Below are 21,806 nucleotides of genomic sequence, written 5' to 3' on the forward strand. Positions count from 1 at the left end.
ATTTTCCGGAATCCAGGTTGCCATACTGATTCTGTCTACAGCAATTTAGGTGAGCTAGGAAAAGAAGAAGGTCCTGATCAGAGATAGAAGTTGTGTGAGGCACAGGGAAGTGACTGAGAAACATTCATTGATTCATTCGTTTGTCAACAGACATTGAGTGTCTACTAAGTGTCAGGTCCTCTGCTAGGTGCTGGGGACCATGTCCCCCCACCCCAGGCACTGGATGGGGGAATAGTGTGGGAAGTGTAGGGAAAATCAGGTTCAGTTTTGATGTGATTCCCGATACCTTGTAAGAAGATGGCTTAGAAATCGTAACCACTCTAGTGGTTAGAACCTGGTTAGATATCAAGGTCTCTGTTGCTTACTGGGCAAGGGTTAGGGTTGGGGGGTCTACTGTATGTGGGAGAGAGAGTGGTGAGATGGTCCAAGACAAAAGAAAACATGTTAGCTCTGCCCCAGTAGGGGAAGTGGAGGAAATGTCTTAAGTGCCCTTTTTTGAAGAATGAAAGACATTCAGGTATAATTTATAAAGTGAAAACACAAATTGAGTCTCTGGGGTAGGGAACTTTTTCACAATTCCTTTCCAGGCATTTTACTTCGAAGAACCCACTTTCCTTCCTCCTCTTCACCTTCTATCTGACTCGCTGCACCCCACCTACTTCCTGTCCCATTTGTGACCTTTCTTCTCCTTGCCCTGCACCTCTTCCAGCCAATACTTACCCCACGCTTTTGGTGCACCCATTCTCTCTGAACTTGTTGCTTCGCTTCACTTTTGTGGTCCTGCTGCCTTCCTTGGGTGGAGCTAAGGAAGAGCTCCTGTGTGGTTCAGGCCTCCCATGGAAGGCAGAGAGGGCACAGGCCACAAGACCCAGCCAAGACTTCTAGAAAGAACACTGGCTTTGCAATCTCAGAGACTTGGATTTGAATCCCACCTTAGCCATTTGCTAGCTGATTGGCTGTCTGTGGCCAATTCACCCTCTCTGAGCAGTTTCTTGATCTGTAAAATGTAGATTTTAATACATGGCTTAGGATTGCTGTATGGATTAAAGAAAATGTATATAAAGCATCTAGTACGCCTGGAGCCCAGTAGGTGCTCAACAGGTGGTAGGTTTGTAGAGAGACTTGAGCTGGGCCCTGTAGATAGAGGGGATCAGGAGTGGAAGAGAGGCATGGGGAGGCTTTCTGAGGTCCTGGGGAGGGACGGCGGGGACTATACCCTCATCCCCAGCAAGGATTCTGGAGCAGACAGTGGGCAGCCTGTGGCAGCATAGCCTGGAGGGGAGGTAGGGACCTGGTGCCTGGAGAAACCCTGAAGGGGTCTTGAGAAGGAACCAGTCAATGAGGATTAGATACAAGATCTGCTGCTAGTAGGAGGAAAGGGAATTGGAAACATGTGATCAGGTTGGCAAGATCTTATCACGCTATTGCTGAAGATAAGCCAATTAAATAAGTGCCGGATATTGTGGTGGGGACATGTAATTGGAATGAGAGTCAGGCCTTAGCATGTGGGAGCAGGGGGCACCGGCAGATAGTTGCTGCATGGGGAAACTTCACCAATGTAACTATCACTGCTATGGGAACAAGATAGATGCGGAAATATTCAGACAAAGTTGGGGTGTAGGAAAAAGGAAGAGTTTGAGCAAAGGCATGGCAGCCTCAAAGGCCAGGGTGGGTTCTGGGACCCTCCACTGTCCAGTGTGGCTCCATGGGGAGGAGTCCAGGTGAGTGATGTCCATGCCATGTCAATTACCAGGAGCTACAGCAGGGGGTCAGAAATCTAGTCACACCACTCCCTGAGGAACCAGGGGACACAAGGAAAGCTGGGTTCTGATGAAGGGTTCAGGTCCTGCCAGGAGCATCTTAGAATGCTAGAATCTTTGAATCAAGGGTCAATTCCTTACCCAGGGCAGAACTCCCTTCCGGCCTCCCTGATAGACATGCATTTTTCTAGACTCTGCTGAGCATTTCAGGGGTTGAGGAAGCCACAGCTTTGTGAGGCAGCCTCTTGCATCATTACACAGGCTGTAGAAAGTCCTACTTTGTTAGAAAGTCTTCCTTCCACCAGGCCAGAATCTGCTTCCCTAGAGCTTCTACTCTGTGGTCCCAGCTCTGCCCTAGAGTCCCCCAGAACTAGTCTCTTCCTTCTCCCATAGGGCAGCCCTCCTATGACTTGGAGACAGTCCTCATGGACTGTCCCAGTCTTTTTTGCTCCAGATGAACTCCCATCGTTCTACTGGCCTGTTTTCATTTGACACAGGCTCTGAACTCTTCAATGTGGCATTCCTGGGACCAGTTTTTCAAATATGAGAAGGGATTGGAGAGGGGGTGTCTGCAGCTCTTGATCCCATTTCCACAAGTGAGAAACAGATTTTGTGTGTGGGGGGGTGCACTTGCTTCTTGTAGCTCAAGTTAGTCAGTCTGAAATTCCAAGCTATGCCCACTCAGAGAATTGTGTTATCTCATTAAAATAGAGAGAGGCACTGTCTCTTATGTGAATACAAGAGGATGTCTTCTCACCTGTATGCATAGAGAGACTTTTCCAGTATGAAAGTGTTGAGTTGACAGGTTTTGGTGCCCCAGGTTAGGTGTGCCCAGGTCAGTAGTATTCACTGTTCCTCAGGGAAAAGCCCCACTCCAGGGTATCGACTGTCCCAGCCCCATCCCTGTGCCCCATGGCTCTCCCTGAGATCATTCCCAAGCAGAGCCAAAGCTTCATGGTCTTGTCTTGGAGAGAGTCAGACAACTCATGGTAAAATGCACAAAGGAACATTAATTACATTAACTACCTCTTCTGGAATCTCAGAAGGGTTCTTCCCCCATGTTCTCCATTCCATGTCCACCAAGAAACACCACTCTCTTGCTCTTTGGCTCACTTCCAGCCCATCCTTAGCGAGCCTTTTCTAGGACAAGAAAGGCCCTGCTGTGGGGACAGTTGCTGCTGTGGTGAGAGAAGACATGCCTTTTCTTGGTATAGAGAAAAAAGGGATGTTTGGTTTCCTCCATGCAGATCAGGTGGGCTGACTGGTGCCACCTCAGAGTGGCACTTGTCCTGCCCTAGGAGATTTCCCTGGGGAGTTGACCCTTATCATGAGGTGTCAAGAGGAGCTGCAAACCAGAAGGGCCTAGAATGGAGACTGAGACTGGACTTGGGCATTCAGCCCCTACCATCAGGACGTCCTCTTCTCTGCTTTGCACAATCCCACCTTCTCACCCTTTGTTTATACCAACCTCCCTCCCACTCTGCCTAGTGAAACCCTACCCTAGCTGAAACTCTAGCTCAAAAGCTCTCAGATGCTACTCTCCCCACTCTTCCCTATTGGAGGTGGTCCTTCTCTCCCCTGGGCATCTTTCTATAGCCCTTGTCTATCCCCCTCAAATTGACCCTATTCCAACCCATCTTATATTATAGCTTTATGTTCAAAGGCCTCATTCCCCCAGTTATATTGCACATTGCTGGACGTCATGGCTGATGTCTTAGATAACTGTGTTCCCCAGAGGTACACAGTCAGAGCCAAATAAAGAGTGGACTGTGGCACGGTCTGTACTTACTAGGCTGCCTGATGGAACAAAACTTTTGTGAGCACTCTGAGCTGGCACAAGAGCACCACCTACTGCTGAGTGGTTTCAAGGGACGCCACGCTAATGCTCTCACTTAAAATAAAAACTGGGGTTTTAGCAAGTTTCATCTTGCAAGGGAGAGATTAGGAGGCAGGAAGACCAGTTCTGGTCTTTTTATACTAATCCAAGTGTGAGCAGATGGGGTGGTAGCAGGAGTGGAGAGGAGAGGGGCACACACTGGAGACACTCTAAAGGAAAGAGCATGGGACCAGGAGACCGGTTGGATGTCAGGGAGGGAGGGGAGCCAAGGTAACTATAAGGCCTTCATGTTAGGGTGATGGCGGTAGGATGAGAGTGGAAAGAAATCCCCAAGACATTTTGGAAGAAGGATGGATGACTAAATTAAATTCAAATTTTAATTTCTTTTAAGACACAGAAAAGTGAGAGAAGTGGTGATGAAGATTACTAAAAACATTACCATGGGTTATCTGGTTATTGCATTTCTGCCCTCCTCTTAGGGACAATGGCACTAACTGAAGATAGGAATTCACCTTAGTCCTCTGAATAAGATTGATAAAGAAATGGAGGGTTTTGAGGAGTGATTGGGTTCTTCACTCTGTAAGTCCTTCCCGAGCTCCTGTGGGGTATGCTGTGCTGGGTAGGGTCTGGATGCTGGAAGCATGACCAAGCATCTCCTCCTGGATGTGCCTGAGCCTGGCTCCCGTGTGGTCCCTCACCTGCTCGGGCCCGATTGCTGAAGCTGCTGCTGGACGAGGGGAGAAGGGGAAAAGGGGAGTGCCAGCTCTCCGTCAGCTCTAGATCAACCCCACCCAGCACAGACCCCTTCCAGCACAGCGCTTCCCCACTTCTTTCCCAGAGGGGCTCTTAAAGGGCGAGCCATCTCCTCCTTAGCCCGTGTGGAATTTTTTTTCCCAGATGTGCAAATGATTGGCACAGCCCATTTTAGGATGCGTGGGAGGACTGGATGAAAACATCCAACAGACAACCCATTTTTGCAGTAACAATAATAGTTACCATTTACTGAGTGCATCCTGTATGCCAGGAACAAGCATTAGCTCATCTAAATTAACTTGCCAAGGGCCAGATCTCAGTTTATGCCTAAATTTAGCTCTGGGATAAAGTTGGGCACTATTTTCTCAGCTTGGATTAAGTAGGGTTTGACCTCTTCAAGTCTGCATTTTGGGAAGTCGGTGAAGTACATTCCCTCACTCCATTCCTGAAAATATTTTATCAGCATCTGTGGTTCAGATGGAAGGAATTTGGCCATTCGGAGTCAATATCCCGGGGCTGCCTGGGCTGACTCCTGGCCTGGTTGGTCCTGTTTCTCGTCTGCTTAACTTGCTGGCTCCTGGATGACCATTCCTTCCCCACAGGGGGGTACTGTGTCTATTGCCAGTGCTGCAGGGAATTCAGCCCATCCAGGAAAACAGACTGGAAATAAAACACAAAAAACTCTTATTTAAAGTCTGAAAATACTTATGTTAATAATGGACTTGGTGAGACTTTTCATTGCATCGGTTAGCATGAGGAGTGCAAGAGCGAGGAGAACGGCCTTTTAAGGCCGAACACGAGCGTGTGCTTCTCCAGGCAGAGCTGAGCTGTGGCTCATTTTCAAGGACAGAGTGTGATTTTAGCATGAAGTTGTGCAGCCTGGGTTTCTCTAATTAGAAAGCAACTACTTTTTGTGACTGTCAGCTTATCCTGTCGGAACCCAGGGGAGGTAGAAAGGAATTAGCATGCAGTCAGCATTACCATGTGTCATACACTGTGCTGGGCACCTTTCATAAGTTATCTTTCTCTATCCCTTTGTGTTTATCTTCTCTGACCCAGACTTGGAAGGGTTTGTAGGAAAAAGGAGTGGGAGGGGGAGGCGGAGAACCCGCAGTAGGTGAGAAGTCCTTAATGTGCTAGTCGATTTTGTTCTGTGCAATCAGGGCTGGCTTGGACACCCCTTTGCAATGAGATAAATGACTCTCTATCTGGGGCCTCAGCGTAGACACCTGGTTCAGGGTTAAGAGCAAATTTGACTGTCTCACACCCCTTCAGTTGTTCCCCAGCGCCGCTGAATAAAGGCCCAGTTCCTCTGCCTTTCGACTCTTGCCCCTTTGTGACCTGGCCCTTCCCCATCTCTTTTCATCCCTTCTCACAGCCTCTCACTTGGTGCTCTACAGCTCTTTGTAGCTCCTCTCTTCCGTGCTGTTTTAAGCCTCCAGGCCTTTGCTCAAGCTCTTTCCTCTCATTAAGATGCCCTTCCCATCTACACCATCTTCGTTGGACTAAATCCTATTGTCTTTCAAATGTGGTTCAGCTGTTGCCACCTTCTGGAAGCCATCCATGCTTTTCCCTACCTCTGCCTCTGCCGAGTTGGACCAGGTGCTCCTCTTCTGTCAGCCCACAGTATACACTTTTCATAGTGCTTTTCACGCTTAAAATTGACAGAATATTGAATACCTTTGTCTCCCTCACTAGACTCTAATCTTGATCCTTTATCAGCAGTCTCTAATTCAGTGTCTGGAATACAGTGGGTACTCAATAAGTGAATAAAATACTTTACTAAGCATCAGAGCATGTGACTATTTATATCAGGATGTTTTGGCTACAAGAAACAGTAAACTGGACTCTGTTGTGGTATTCCAGGTTTTAATCCATTCTGTCCCTTTCCCTCCTATTTTCTTTAAGATGTTAATCATGGTTATTTTGAAAGTCTTATCTGCTGATTCATAGCCTGCTCATCTCTGTGTCTGTTTCTACTGACTACTTTAATTTTTGGTTTTCAATCACTTTCCTCTACTTCTTCATATGTCTAGTGATTTATATTGTATACTGGATACTGTAGATGATACATTGTAGAGACTCTCGATTAGGTTATCTTTCTCTCAATATTGTTAAGTTTTGTTCTGGGACGCAGTTAATTTACCAGTAGATCTGGCTCTCGAGCCTTCATTTAGGCTTTGCTATGACAGATCTACCTCCATCTTTTCTTTAATCCTAGGGTATAGCCCTTGTTCTTAGGAGGTGGTTCTTACTCCTACAGCCTGGTCTTTTTGGGATCCCAACTCAATGCCCAGTGTCTTCACCAAAGTCTCTTCACACTGTTTGATTTAGAACTCGCAACATTTCCCCAACACTGTGTAGCCTCTAAAATTTCTGTTTGGCTCTCAATATCTTCCACCTCCCACAGCTGTTCTCTGCTAGACCTTCCGGAGTCTTGCCTTGTATTTGCAAAGCTTAGGATTTGGCCAAGGACCTGAAGGAAATTTTAATGAAGATTTTTAATTTTTTTATTTATTTGTTTTGAGGAAGATTGGCCCTGAGCTAACATCTGTTGTCAATCTTCCTCTTTATTCCCACCCCCCACCAAAGCCCTCAGTACATAGTTGTATATCCTAGTTGTAGGTCCTTCTAGTTCTTCTGTGTGGGACGCCGCCTCTGCATGGCTTGATGAGTGGTGAGTAGGTCCGCACCCAGGATCCAAACCGGCAAACCCTGGGCCACCGAAGTGGAACGTGCGAATTTAACTGCTGTGCCACTGGGCCAGCCCCTTAATGAAGATTTTTAAGGTTCCTTTTCTCAGCTCCCTCCTCTCTAATATCCTATCACCAAAATTCCAACCACCTTATCAGCCCTGACCGCCAATCTCTTTTTTTTCACACCCACCAAGATGACTGCTCTCTGCTCAGCTCCTATGTCTCTGCTCCACAATTTGGAAAATACCCTCAGGGAGAAAGCCAGGGTGAATATGGGGCTTACATTGTGTGTTTCCCTTTCTTCAAGGATCATTGGTCTATGTTTGTTGTTGACCAATGCTTTCAACTAGTTTATAGATGATAGGGTTAAGTTTGATACCAGCTGCCCCGTCATGGACAGACCATAAGTCTCCACATGAACAGTTTAAATAAAAATGCAGTGCATCAGAATCACCTGGAGAGCTCTTACTGAATCAGAATCTCAAGGGTAGGCCTGAGAAACTCTATTTTTTAAGAAGACATTTCAGATAGTTCTGAATTAAGGCTAGGTTTGTGAATGACTGTGGTAGACACTGAGTGGTGAGAGTGGACAAAAGAGAACTCAGTATGGGCTCAGTTTGTCAAAAAAGGCATCATAGGAAGTGAGACTTCAATTGCATTTTGAAGGAGGGGAATAATTTGGCTATTTGGACGTGGAGCATTTCATGGGGGGAAAGATGTGAGCACAAATATGGGGGTGGCAATGAGCATGGCAGGGAATAGAATATGGCTGGAAAGGATGCTTGGTGTAGGATAGTGGTGTGAAATAATAGGGAAAGGCAGATTTGGACCAGGTGGGGAGGGAGGGGGGCCTTGATTGTGAGAATAAGATTGGATTTTGCATTGTAGATGACAGCAGCAATAATTTTGTGGGTTTTTTTGTTTTTTTTGACTGAGGGAATGACATTGTCAACGCAGCACATTAGAGCAGTGAACTGGCACAGCCCTGGTGGGGGCGGATGGCTTGCTATCAGGGAGAAAATGGAGTCAGGGAGACCAGTAAGGAAGTGATTGTAGTAATCTAGGCAGGAGGGGCTGAGGGGTGAATAGCAGCAGCAATGGAAAGTAAAGGGTATACTTCAGAGCTATTTGAGGAAAGAAAGAACAAATGGGCTCTGGGGGATGAGGTGAAGATGTGGGAAGTCAAGAGAAGGTAACAGTTTTCATAGAAAAGACACAGAGGTTGGAGATGCTGTGGAACATCAAGAGGGTATTCATATTAAGTCCACAGGCACCATATGACTAAGAATAGTCTGAAATTTAGGTGTGTATTTGGGAGACATTTTGATAGTGGTTTAAAAGCATGGACTTGGGAGTCATAAAGAACTAGATTTGAGTCTTCAATATGTCATTTGAGTTTTCATTATGTGACCTTGGTCAAGTTATTTAATCTCTTTGAATCTGTTTCTTCAACTAGAAAAAGGTGGTGATGATAGTATCTACTACCTCATAGGGCTGTTATGAAGATTGAGATAATGTGTGTAAAGCTCATTGTGTAGAGCCTGGCACATATTTATTCTTGTCAGTTATCTGGGAAGTTAAGGTTAGAGGGTACCCTGGGACAGAGGAAATTGGATGAGATTTAGGTTCAGATGGAGACTAGATTCTAAATTTATCTCCAGCACTTAGAAGCTGTATGATCTTCGGCAATTTACTTCACTTATTTGTACTGAGTTTTCAGCATGTTTAAAACGGAATGAGCAATACCTACTTTGTAGCATTATTATAAGGACTACATGAGATAAGCTATGGAGGAACTTGGCACATGAACTAGGAAATACTATTCGTGCTGTTGAAGTTGTGAGCCTGGATGGATTTTCACATGGACAGAGCCTGATGAATAAAAGCAGAGGGCTGAGGGCCAAGTCTTGAGACTGTCACAGTAAGGTGTGAGGAACATGAAAGGAAGTCGTGAAGGGGCAGCTGGAGAAGTGGGAGGCAAGTTTAGATAAACAAGTGTAGGACGGGAGGGTTGGTGAGCTTTCAAAATTAGAGTGTTTCTATTGTTTTTGTCCTGCTGAGATGAGACATGATGTGTCAAGGAAGAGAGTGCCAATGTGTGAAAGCATGGGTGCTCCTGAGAGGATTTAGTGTCAGGTAGAGACCTGCAGTCAGGTAGTGACAGCAGAGGGGAGAAGCTCATCATCAGGTGGCCTGCCCCTGAAAATGACCTGTATGTATAGTTGGCTCTGAAATATGGATGCAACACAAACAGGCAGTCTTCTTAGACTCTACTAAACATTCTGACTTACAAGACTATCATGGGCCACCTTTGGCACTGATCTACTTAGGACCACATAAGATGGGAACCATGGCTCACCAGCGGGACAATTCTTGCAGCAGAACAGCTAAAGTGCAAGAAGACTGGATCCGCGGTGGGCAGCTGCAGAAGCTGCTGTGGCTTAACAACTCTATGCCCACAGGAGCCAATATTTCTTGTGATGGAGCGGTGCTCCATCAGCACCGCTTCCAGTGTCTCTGTAATGGACATGCCAGTTACAAGAGTCACCACACTCAGGGATGCCCAAGTTGTGGTATCCCTATCAGATATTTATAGCTCATTGATAGTCCTTCAAATCCAGATACAATTTACCAATCAGCGGGTTGTTTTTACCATAGACAACATGATTTAGTAATATGTTGTCAGATACTGTCTTAATCTGTTTCCAGGGAAACAGACCTGGAATGTTAACTGAAGGTCAGATTGTCATGTAGAAGGGGAAAGGGTTTTGTTAACGCTTTGCTCACAGTGGGACATTTGCCTATTTTATAGAGAAACCAGGACAGTTCTAGATGTGAACCAGATGTTAGGATGTTAGAGCTGGGATTTGGGAATTAGGGGATTTGGGTATGGAAGGTGTAAGAAATATACTAGGGGATCAGTAGCATGTCCACAGGTCAGAGACACAGCCTGGTTGGTGAAATTGTTTGGTATCCTGGCTGATTCCTGTGGCTACAGTGATGGGGTCTCCCAGGTAACCAGGCTGAGCCATCCTCCCTAGAGCAGCTGGATTTATGGTGAAAGTTAAAAATGGCTTCTCTTTTATACAATATATAAAAGTATGCCAGCTGACATGCCGAAAGTTTAAAGGAAAACAGGCAGAACCCAGAGTACCTTCTTTCCCTCAGTAGATATTTATTGACACCTACAGTCTATCAGGCACAAGTCCCAACTGCCTCCCCTACCTAGAGATACCAGTGTAAAGATGGTCTCGCAGAACTCTGAATTCCCCATGGCCTGTAAACTTTGCAGGTACAAAAGAGGCAAGGTGTTAAACTCCCTTTGGTGAGGAATTCTAGGAACCTAGAAACTAGGCCCACATTCTGATGTCCTTTATTTTTTCTCTCTCTTCACCCAACTTTGGAAAAAGCAGGAAAGCACAGTTCTAGGAGAGTGGGTCATTGAAAACCAGGGTTAAAGGGTCTTAAGGGTCCTGAGCCAGAACACACACATGGGGGCTGTGTGTTGCCCTGTTTGCACAAGGATCTGTGCCCCGAGGTTCATGTGAAAGCAGAATTGTAATGGGGGTGAGATTCGCCTCTGGTTCCCACCCGCTTCTCATTTTAGGGCCTCGCTCCTGTCTAGGGCTCTTCCACCACCTCATTTTAGGAACTCATCCCTGGGTCATGCTCACAAAGGGCCTTGCTTTCTTACTGAGCTGTTTGTGTATGCAGGATAAACTAATTCCAGGAGGGGTTGCAGGAATAATGCATTTTAATAGGAGTCTCTCCTGAGTGAAAACTGTTAAGAGCCAAAGGGTTTGAGTCTCTAATAGTGAAAGAGTTGGGGTGTGGCATAGGGAATAGGGAAGGGAGAGTTTGAAACAAGACAGGAGGGAGTGAGGTGCCCGGTCAGGCCACACAGGGAGGGCAGGAGGGAACCAGTGCCCTCGGGCATAACCCTGCGAGTGTGTACGAGTTTCTGAGTCTGCATGGGCCAGGGCCCCCTGTGTCCGTGAAGGTGGACGCAATGGGAGGATGCTGGGGTGTCTCTGTGCCGTGTCTGTGCAGCACCCTGTGGTTGCTCCAGCGGCGCATCTCCGGGAGGGGTGGGCTGTGGATGTGTTTGTGTTTGAGCCACAGGTGTGATTCCCATTAGCCCGTGGTGATTTTGCAGTAAGGTGAAGCGACTGCAATTTTAAATCCACACCTTTCATCTGTTTTGTGCTCTAAATGAAAACTGGGGAAATATGTGCAATAGAATATGCTCACTATATGGATTTTAAAATCTATCAGGTAAGTAGCATTTAACAAAGTGTAACACCCTTATCTTACTTGAATCTCACTATTACCCTAAGGTTGAAATAGTGTAAGTTGTTATCCCCGTTTTACAGATAAGAAAACTGAGATTCAGACCTATAACCTAACTTGTCAAAGTTTATGCAGCAGAATCTGCACTAGAACCCAAGTCTCCTGATTTGAGCCTCTGTTCTTCACACTCTAACACACATAACATTTTATTCTGGAATGGACTGCATTCCAGATTCCCAGAGGTGCTAGGTTGTTAGTGGTCTTTAGGGCACAGGCTTTTATAGGTGGATCACTGCAGTGTACAAGCAGGTACAGGGGACACAAGTGATATTGGACTGTGCATATTTAGGCAAAGAAAATCCATTGGTTTTCTTCTAGCCTCTTAACTCATCAAAGCTGAATATGAGCAACTTTAAATCCAATATAATCTATAATTACAGACAGTGTAAAATACTTAACAGTAGGTGGTAAGGAGGTTTGAAAGTTAAAACTAAATCAGATGCCATTGCTAGATTTGGCAAATGAAGGAAAATAAGCACAAGATCCTTATTTGTTTTTTGCTCTATGAAATAGTTTATGCTTCATTAACAACAGAACAGAACAATAATAACCTTTTAGCCATCCCCATCTTTATAAGAAAAGGGGAAAAAGGTTTCTGTTTATTTTCCTAATTTGCATTTAAATAGATTCTTTTATCATTTATTATATATTAAGAACTAGATTTTTGTATTTTCATTGAATTTTAGCCAGCATAAAAAAATTACTTAGCTTAGTTAAAAGCAAAACATGAAAAAGAAAAAAAAACCTAAGTAGCTTACATGTAACATTTATCTTCTTGCGAGACAAAACTTATGTTGGTTTCCAAACAAAGAGATAAAATTTCATTATTTAGGCATGAACTTTCCTCTTGGAGGAATTTTGTTGTTATATTACGTTTCGTTGAACTTACCATTTGTAGCTTCTCAAAAAAAAAAAAAAAGACAAAATGTTTGAAACCACTGTGGAGATATTTTCTTTAGATTTTTGGGTTATTCTAGTTCACCTGTCTTCCAGAGGGCCCAATTCAAATGGATCAAATCATAAAATGTCCTAGCTGGAAGGGAGTGTAGAAAGGGTCAGCTTGTATGGAGATCAGCAATCCCAGAGTTTGTGGCCAACTCACTCATGCATTCATTCATTTGTGAAGTATTTATTGAAGAGAAGTGGCACTGTTTGAATGGGTCGTCCCCAGACACTGAAGGGGCAGAGGTGATGAGAGAGGAGGAGGCTGGGTATTGGAGAGTGAATGGCCCCATGTAAGGGACAGCACCCTACCTCAGCTGGAGGCCCACAGGGCCCTGGTGGCTGCCTTTTGGGGGGTAAAAGGGTGGAGCCCAGGCAGAGGAGGTCCTACAGCCGCATGCAGGACGCAGAGCATGTCCCAAGAGCCTGGTTCAACAGGCACTCAGTGAATGTGCCTTGGGTGGAATGAATGAATTCCAGACCTCTGAACCTGTTTCCCATCTGTAAAGTATGCCTGATGGATGCAGTGAGATGATGCATGTGAATGGACATTCTGAACTCTAAAGCACCAGACAAATGGCAGGGCTGAGACTAAGAAGTTGCCTTTCTCTGACTATCAAACAATGCCTGTTTTCTCTCTGACATTATTCTATTCAAAAGTTAGAAATGTAAGTTGTAGCAATGAATGTGCCTTCTGATCCAGAAGACTCAATAAAACTACTTTTCATTTGGAATGGAAAAAAATACATTCCATAAGTTTCCAAATTGAGCCAATTGTGAACCAGGATGCTTACCTCTGTTTTTGGAAGCACTTGTCTCTTGCAAAGGAGGAGAAGCCCAGAAATGAAGAGACTTGCCCACAATCTCCTGGGTGGTTAGTGACAGAGCCGAGCCTGGTCCTCATCCCACTTGACTGCACACATACACAGACATAAGTGCACACACATATACATGCACACATACACACGTGCCCAGGCACGTGCACATGCACACATTCTCTCTCTGCAGCCGTTGCCACTGAATGCAACAGAAATGCTGGTGACCCTCGCAGACAGCCAGCTTCACAAGGGTAGGGATTATATACAATTAGGTAGTAGCTTCGGGCCCAGAGAAGACATGAGACTGTCCCTAGGAAACAGCCATCTTGGAGAGACCCTGGTTCTTGATATCACGTGGGACCACCTGGTCCCCAGAGCAGGTCTTTTTCTCTCTGTCAGAGACATGTATCGCCTCTTTGGAGTGCTGCCTCCAGCACAGCTGAACTTTCCCAGAATGCCTGGCCACTGGAGAGCAGCTCCTATGCTCCAAGGTAGACCCCAGAATCCGGTGGAATGGCATAGCACAGACCTCCTGCTGTGGGAAGCCCATTCAACGAGATGTACAGTTCCTCCCGCACTCTCTGCTCTCGCCTGTCTTTTAACTCACTTTTCTTATTGCTCCCGACTCTAACCTGCTCGAGTTCAGCAATCCTTGCTCTGTAGTCCAGTGGGGACCAGGCACCGGGCAATCTAATCATTCAGCTGGTAGCACATAACTCTGCTGCTCATTTGCATATCTAAATAGTCATTTAACATAAAATCCAGGGATGGTCATTTCTCAGCCACAGGGATATCTAAGAAAGTATATGGAGTGAGCACTTTTCATCAAAGTTCCAAGGACTTCAGGCATTTCAGATTTTCATTAACTTTATTGATTCTTTTGTCAATAAGGAAAAGAGATAACAAATTATTTTAAAATAGGGTTGAGAGGCAGAATTTTTTTTTTTTTTTTGTGAGGAAGATCAGCCCTGAGCTAACATCCGTGCTAATCCTCCTCTTTTTCCTGAGGAAGACCGGCTCTGAGCTAACATCTATTGCCAATCCTCCTCCTTTTTTCCCCCCGCCAAAGCCCCAGTAGATAGTTGTATGTCATAGTTGCACATCCTTCTAGTTGCTGTATGTGGGACGCAGCCTCAGCATGGCCGGACAAGCGGTGCGTCGGTGCGTGCCCAGGATCCGAACCCGGGCCACCAACAGCGGAGCTGGTACACTCAACCACCAAGCCACGGGGCCAGCCCGAGAGGCAGAATTTTAAAGACCAAAAATTACAGAATGAGATTCCCCTGAACTCCTGGGGCACCTCTCTTCTTTTTCCCCTTGTCTTCAATAATAATTAGTTAAAAACCCCTGCCCGAGTGCGGGGCTGGCCGTGGCTGGTGGCCCTGGGGTAGTGCACACCGCAGATATCAACCCTGCCCGCACAGGACCCCTCAGCCTGAAACATCCTCCGACACTCGAAAGTGATGAATGATACTTCCGTCCCTCCTTTATTATCAGCGTAGGTATCCAGAAGTGATCTGAGTAATACAGAAGGGAGTATCATCTCCAAATCATGCACGTTTGCCTTCTGAAGGTGATGTTTTTATACTTAAGCGTGAGTTGTCTCTCCAGACACGTAACTCTAACCACCCACAGAACACCTCTGCCTGAAACTCTCCTCAGCCCCTCAAACAGAACCATCTAAAACAGAACCTCCTATCTCCCCACCCCACCCAAGCTTCTTACCCTCCTCTTTAGGTAGCACCTGTGGTGGCACCTTTTATTACAAGGACCTGGGGCGCCATGCCAGGGCACCAGGGAGAAACCTGGCTGTTCTCCTAAGCTCTTCCTCACTCTCTCCTCAAACCATTGTGAGTCCTCAATCCTATTTGTAGAAGCTCTCAAATCTGCCCACTTCTCAGACTCCACTGCTACTCTCCGAAGCCAGGTTTCCAAGTTCCCAGCCTCGCTCATAGGGTTACTATAAAGCCTCATAACCATTCTCTGCTCCCTCCCGCCCCCTCCAATCCACATCCCACGCTGCTATCAAAGCTCACATCACACTTCACTGCTCAGCCTAAAACCCTCCACCGACATCTTGCTGCCCATAGTATATGGTCCAGGTTTCCTGAAGCCTGTGTCCAGGGCTCTCCATGGTCAGCCTGACTCCTTACATCAGCCTCCAGACACACAGCTGGGATGCTTTCAGAGCCCTCGACACACTGGGCTGCCCCACAGTTCTGCCCCTTTGATCTCCCCTTGGCCTGGAGCTCACATCCACTCATCTTCAGCTGTCTAATTCCTACCTAAGTCAAGGCTCGACTCAGGTGTCACCTCCTCTGGGAAGCCTTCTCTGCTCTTCCCTGTTCCCATGCCATCAAGGGTGGGTGCCACCTCTGTGCTACCTTGATAGCGCACGTTGGCCTCTACCTCGAGAGATTTTTTTTTGAGGTGTCATTTTAATCAAGTCATATGCCAGGTTGTACTAATATTGTATCTGTGTCTGCTTAGCACACTGGGCTTTAAGCCTCTTAAACTCAAGAATCACATTTTAGTCATTTTTGCCTTTCTGTTGCCTTGGACAGTGCTGGACACATAGTGAGTGTCCCAAAGATGTTGGTTGAATGTAACTGAAAAAGTGAATTCATTCTTCCATTTAAAGAGAAATAATGGAATGAGGCTGCAGTTCTGCCTCCAGGAAAGCTGGCGTGATCTTTGCAGCATCTCAAACTGCACCTGTGTTCAGCTCCTGCCTGCTCTGCTCTGCTCTCCCTGAATTGCAGCCTTCAGCCCATCCCAAACTATGGAGCATCAGTGCCAGCTATAGCAGTCCTCTTCTGCAAAAGTCTCACACATTTCCTGGCAGTATCATTTGACTGCTCTGGGCAGAAAATCCAATTTAAACCAGCTTGAATAGTAAAAAGGATTTCTTGGCTTAGGTACTAAGGAAATCCAGAGACAAGATGGAGATCAGGCAAGGCTCAATCAGGGCTCTGCCTATTTCCTGCCATTGTTTTGGCTACACCCTTTCTCTACCCATTGGCTTCACCCTCAAGCTGCCAGCAGAATGGCTGCAACAATTTGAGGCTCAGGGTCACAATGACAGTATCAGAGGAAGAAAAGTTTTATCTACAGAACCAGGGTTCTGTTTTTCCAGAAGCTTCTAGCAAACTTCCCCTCATGTTTTATTGTACTGAACTGGATAACGTTCCTATTTCTGGGACAATCCCATTGGCCGGGAAATGTCACATGCTGATTGGCTTAGATCTGGTGTCCAAAGGAAGGATAAACTTTAGAGTGATCAGGACCTCCTTGGCACTGGGGTTCTGGTCATCTCCCTTTAAAGCATGCAGGCTGCCTGGGAGAGAGGTGGAAACCTAAATGAAAACCAGGGTGCAGAGTTCAGGGGAAGAAGGGGCTCAGTGCACACTACACCAGGCTGTGTGTATTCTACGCTTGAATCCTCCTCCTCTGGTTCCTGATGGGTTATAGCAGAAACCCTCGAATTGTGAAGTATGGGCAGTGTGTAAGTGGGGTAGGGGCACGTCAGGATGCCCCGTTGCTTCCACAAGGGTTTCTCTCCTCCACTGGTGCAGGAGGGAATGGATTAAGCCTCCCAGCTTGTCCCTCATCACCTGTCTTTCAAGCACACATGGCCCCTTTTGAGGCTTTCTAAGTTTTTACAGAGGGTAAATAACTAGACATAGTTAACAGCTTCCTCCCCATCTCCCTGATTCTCATACTCATTTTCTCTTTTTTCCTTAGTCTCTATAGAGAAACACAGAGGCTGATGGTGGGTCCTCATGCTAAAAGTGAGGCTCTCCTGGGAAACCAGGCTGTGGTCGCCCCATTCTGAGAACATGACTGATTCTCACTAGGCACAGCGGGAGAGCTCTCATTCTTCCAGCAGCTCTGAAAGTTTTGTGCTGCTGAACCCATGACCCTTCTGATTACTCTGTACTGTTTTGTCCCCTCTAGATGTTCGACTGGATAAGCCACAACAAGGAGTTATTCCTTCAGAGCCATACGGAGATCGGAGTCAGCTACCAGCATGCCCTAGACCTCCAGACACAGCACAATCACTTTGCCATGAACTCCATGGTGAGTGGAGGGCCTGTTCTCAGCACTGCCTTGGGGGTTCGGGGGGTGCGGAGAGTGGTGAGGGGAGGAGGAGAGGGGAGGGAACTGGGGGCAAGGGGCCAGAAACAGACTTCCCACCTGAGTAAGAATGAGGAACCCTGAACGTGAGGATCCTTTAGCATTCCATTTGCCAGGATGGGGACGTGCCAGGACACATGGCCAGCCAGCTATTCCTGTAGCAGATTATGGCCCCATTTCTGCCTCCAGACCCTGCTTTATGTGGTGAAAGGAATGTGCTGGGCTTGTAGAAGGCATTAGCTCAGCTCAAGACTAGAAGAGAGAGTCATCAGTTCCACTCCACTGACTTAAACCAACCAGCATATGTGAGTCACTGAGCTGGGATGGTGAGGGACCTCAGGCTGTGGTGCTTTGGAAACGGTTGAGTGAATTGGGGCTGTTTAGGCTGGAGAAGAAGAGCCTTAAGGGACTGATTGCTTCCTTCAGATATGCGCAGGGCTACTTTGGAGAGAGGAAGGTGGGATAGCCTTGTGTTAGTCGAGGAGGTTGGAGGGGGAGACAGGACAAGGCTCGGGGTGGGATGCATTGGGAGTTAGAGAGCTCCCATGATGGGGAGTGTTCAAGCAGACCCTAAATTCAGAGAGGGATATTTGCTAGCTGTGTGGCCACAGGGAATTTACCTCTCTCTGCTTCAATTTCCTCATCTGTAAAATGGAAATAATAATGGCTACCTTATAAGGGTTGTTGTGAGGATTCAGTGAGTTAATTGTAGGGCAGTTGGAGCTGTGCCTGGTACATAGTAATTATTAATAAGTATTGCTATTACGATAATGATGATGATGTAGGAGTCTAGTCCAGATAACACCTGTGATCCCTCGTAAAACTAACTTTTTGGGATACTATTTTTTCCATGTGGTCGCCCCAAGACTTTATTTCAAAATCTTGTCTGCCCCTTGAACCCACTGTATTTGAAATGCCTACAGGCTAAGTTGCCTCGACTTGTCTCTCTCTCTCTCCCCTATTTGTACTACTGGTCTAAAAGAGTAGCTCCGCCATTCCCCGTATATCTGAGCACCAAAAACACTTTATCATTTCAGGTGGTGATGCTGGGAGGGGGGCAAGTGTTGAAAAACATAAACATGGAGGATTACAGTGGCCAGGAAGGAAGAAAATTTCATTTCCTAGCAGGTTGTTTTAATATGCTATACACTGAGCTTAATGTACTAAAGAAGAAATAATTCTGGCCTCAAGTTGTTCAGCATCTAGTTGGGGAGATAACTGAGACAATCATGGTGCAGCTTGATATGTGCCTTGATAGAAATCTGCTGCGTTAACTAAGAACCTTAAAATCTCAGCGGTTTGAAACAACAGGGGTTTCTTTTTTTTTTTTGCTGAGGAAGATTTGCCCTGAGCTAACATCTGTGGCCAATCTTCCCTTATTTTGTACGTGGTTTGCCACCACAGCATGGTTCATGAATGGCGTAGGTCCGTGCCCAGGAACTGAACCTGGGCCACTGAAGCAGAGCATGCTGAACTTAACCACTAGGCCACAGGGCCAGCCCCCAGGGGTTTATTTCTTGCTCCTCCCACATGCCCATCACTGGCTGGTGGGAGCTCTGCTCATCACAGTCACTCTGGGACCCAGGCTGATGGAGCAGCCACCATGGCAGATGCTGCCAGTTGCCTCACCAGACAAAGCATGTAGCCAAGCACACACTAGCTCTGCAACCTTCCACCTAGAAGTGACACATGCCACTTTCACTCACATTTCATTATGTCACACGGCCACATCTAACTTCGGGGGTGGAAGTGTATGGTCTTACCACGAGTTGGGGAGGAGAGAGTGGGGTATTTGTGAATAGCCCTGATGACTAGCCCAGGAAGCCATTGCAGGATGTAAGACAGAGATGAACCCGATGAGATTTGCATCGAAAGATAACTCTGGCTGCAGAATAGAAGGTGGTGGAACCAGGCAGGGAAAGCATCGATATCGATTGTGTTATCAATTTTGGCCACAACACACTCTTGTGTCTTCATTGAAATGCAAAGGCTCATTCCCTTCCAACAAGTCTCCTATAATTATGTCTCATCCCTGGCTCACTTTAGTCCCAGAGGAACAAAGCAATTGATCACAGGTGATTAAGAACGTGAACTCAGATCTAGTCAAGTTTGATTATCTGTGTGCCTTGTGGATTTCCCCTGGTGAATTTTACAAATTCTGTGCCAGAATCTTCATGTCACCGGACTGCCTGGCCCTAAGGCAAACAAACTCATTTTCATGAGAAGCAAAGACAAACATAATTAGGGAGGTAAATCTGCCACCAAGCCCCTCAAAACAATGAACTACAGAGCTAAATAGAAAGAGCTTTTGGCTTTGAATTATCTGCACCACTGCTCTTCTCTGTTAAAATGGGTAACTGAGAGTTAATGGCACATCAAAACCTTTCCTCTGACACATTTACTTTTGAAGTCTCCATTTGCAGGACAAAAACGAGGGAGGAAATTTATTGAAGGGAAGCATCTCCTGGAGCTGAGAGAGAGGGAAGAAGGATTTAATATACAACAGCCAATTAGCGTATTCCAGCCCATCCTGTACATCCCATAGTGTCTCACCGCCATGAATGCAGCACTCGGAGGCCTCTTTAGCCTGATCAGGCTGGATCGCCTCTCTGGCTGCAGGACAAGGGAAGGGAAATCCCAGGGTTATTGGATCAAAGTGCCTGGGCGCCTGTGCTTTATAAACACACCCTGTGCCTTTGTTAACTGGGAGGTTTACCGGTTTGTTATTAAAAGGAACTTCCACAAAGAGGAATGTCACCACCCTGAACAGGTGAAAGGAGGGAATTACAGACTCCTTTTCTCTGGCCTGAGTGATGGATGTTGCTGCCAAGAAATAGATGAATGTGAACAGCTACTGCGGGAGCCCAGTGACTATAGGAATGATCAGTTACTCAGGGGAAGTGGGAATGCGGATTATTCTGTAGATTCACTGAGGCATATCTGTTTCTGTTCTTGGAAATTATACACACACCCAAGTATCTGTCCACATAAAGGTACGTTGTAGTATATTTTGTTTCAAGCTACTGGTTAGCTCTTTGGTATTGAATCCTGTTTTGTCACTGAAGTACACCAGTGATTTCTTACCTGTCAGGAAAGTCACAGACCCCTTTGAAATCTAATGAAGGTTGTGGCTCCTCTTTCCAGAAAAACGTATATATAAACAAAATTGTTTTAGACAATTTTAGGAGATTTAGAGACATCTGAAGCCTATCAATCAACCTCCCCAATTTAAGATTTCAAGAACCTCATGACTTCTTTATTCATTCATTCCACAAACAATTAAGGATCAGACATTGTGCTGGATTTGGGCATATGTGGTGAACAAAATGGAGGTAGTCTGTCCCATGGAGGTTCCAAGGGAGAGACAGATGTTAAATATATAATCTCATAAATAAATACATGATTACAAACCAGTAAATCTTATGCTGAGAGTAAGGGATGCTATGAGAGTATAACAAAAGGGCTCAATTTAAATGAGGAGAGGTCAGGTACATTTTTCGATCAACAATCAGTATTGACTTAAAGCTCTTTGTTCGTTCATTGACCGTAATTAATGGTCTGTGAGTTAACTCTATAATGTACCAAAGAACTTATAATTTAAAGAAGCCCTAGGTATATTGTTTTGTAAATGAAAATGATCAACTTATAATTTATCAGTTTTTTAAGTTTTGTTTTCGTGTGTCTAGTTTTATATACTAGTTAAAGACCCAACTCCAGCTGAGGTAACCATTACTGAGAAATAATTGCCTATCATTAAATCATGGAAGAAAATCATAAATTTCCTAAATTTAATTTATGAATTGATACCAAGAAATGCTGTCAATTATTAACATGCCAACAGTGTGGGAAGGATACCCTACTGAGTATGGTACATGAGCAACTCTGAAAGAAAAAGGTTAAAATTGGTTGATCTTTGGCTTTTCGTTGTAACATGTTTCTTTGTGGTTCCCACTGGGGAATCCTATTCTTTTGATCTTCAAAAAATAAATAATAATAATAATAACCCACCTACTAAACCCAGTAGGAAAATATTCTCTGGCTTCTTATAGTGCCTCAGAAAGCCAGGTTTCCTGAGCTCTCTGGGGCCCTCCTCTTTCTCAATTCTGCCGTCTGTTGTGGAAGCCTTTCTCGCAAATTCTCCTTCCCCTGAGTGTGGCCTACTCCTCTGATGTGCATGTGGGCAGATGGAAGTAGAGTCTGGTCTGTAATATGCAGCAGAACAATCGTGTAGCCACCCATGTTCTAGTACTTCATGAAAAAGACACTCACAGAAGTACATACAAACATAACATAGCCTTATTTACAATTTTAATTAGCCGGTTCTTTGGGAAAAAAATAAATTGCTAATGGTTTCTGTCTAGAGTTTTAAAATATGAAGTGATATTCATTTTCTATTATTGCGACTGTGAGGATTCACATTAGTGATAACCATGTGCAGCTGGGTGGTAGGAATTCTTTCTGCTGCAGCATGGTTGATAGCAGCTTTAATCCTATTAATTTGCTCACCAGAGGC

General features: G+C 45.6%; 1 protein-coding gene across 5 annotated transcripts in view; it reads left to right on the top strand.

Annotated features, from left to right (window-relative positions):
• KALRN (kalirin RhoGEF kinase) overlaps window positions 1-21,806 on the top strand; it is a 633,650-nt gene that overhangs the window by 224,210 nt on the left and 387,634 nt on the right. For all 5 annotated transcript variants that reach the window (XM_058555948.1, XM_058555950.1, XM_058555937.1 and 2 more), the window contains exon 6: window positions 17,114-17,236. In XM_058555948.1, coding sequence (XP_058411931.1) covers window positions 17,114-17,236 — 123 coding nt within the window. The remainder of the gene's footprint in view (window positions 1-17,113; window positions 17,237-21,806) is intronic.

The sequence above is a fragment of the Diceros bicornis genome, chromosome 15, assembly GCF_020826845.1.
Source record: "Diceros bicornis minor isolate mBicDic1 chromosome 15, mDicBic1.mat.cur, whole genome shotgun sequence".
Taxonomy (NCBI): domain Eukaryota; kingdom Metazoa; phylum Chordata; class Mammalia; order Perissodactyla; family Rhinocerotidae; genus Diceros; species Diceros bicornis.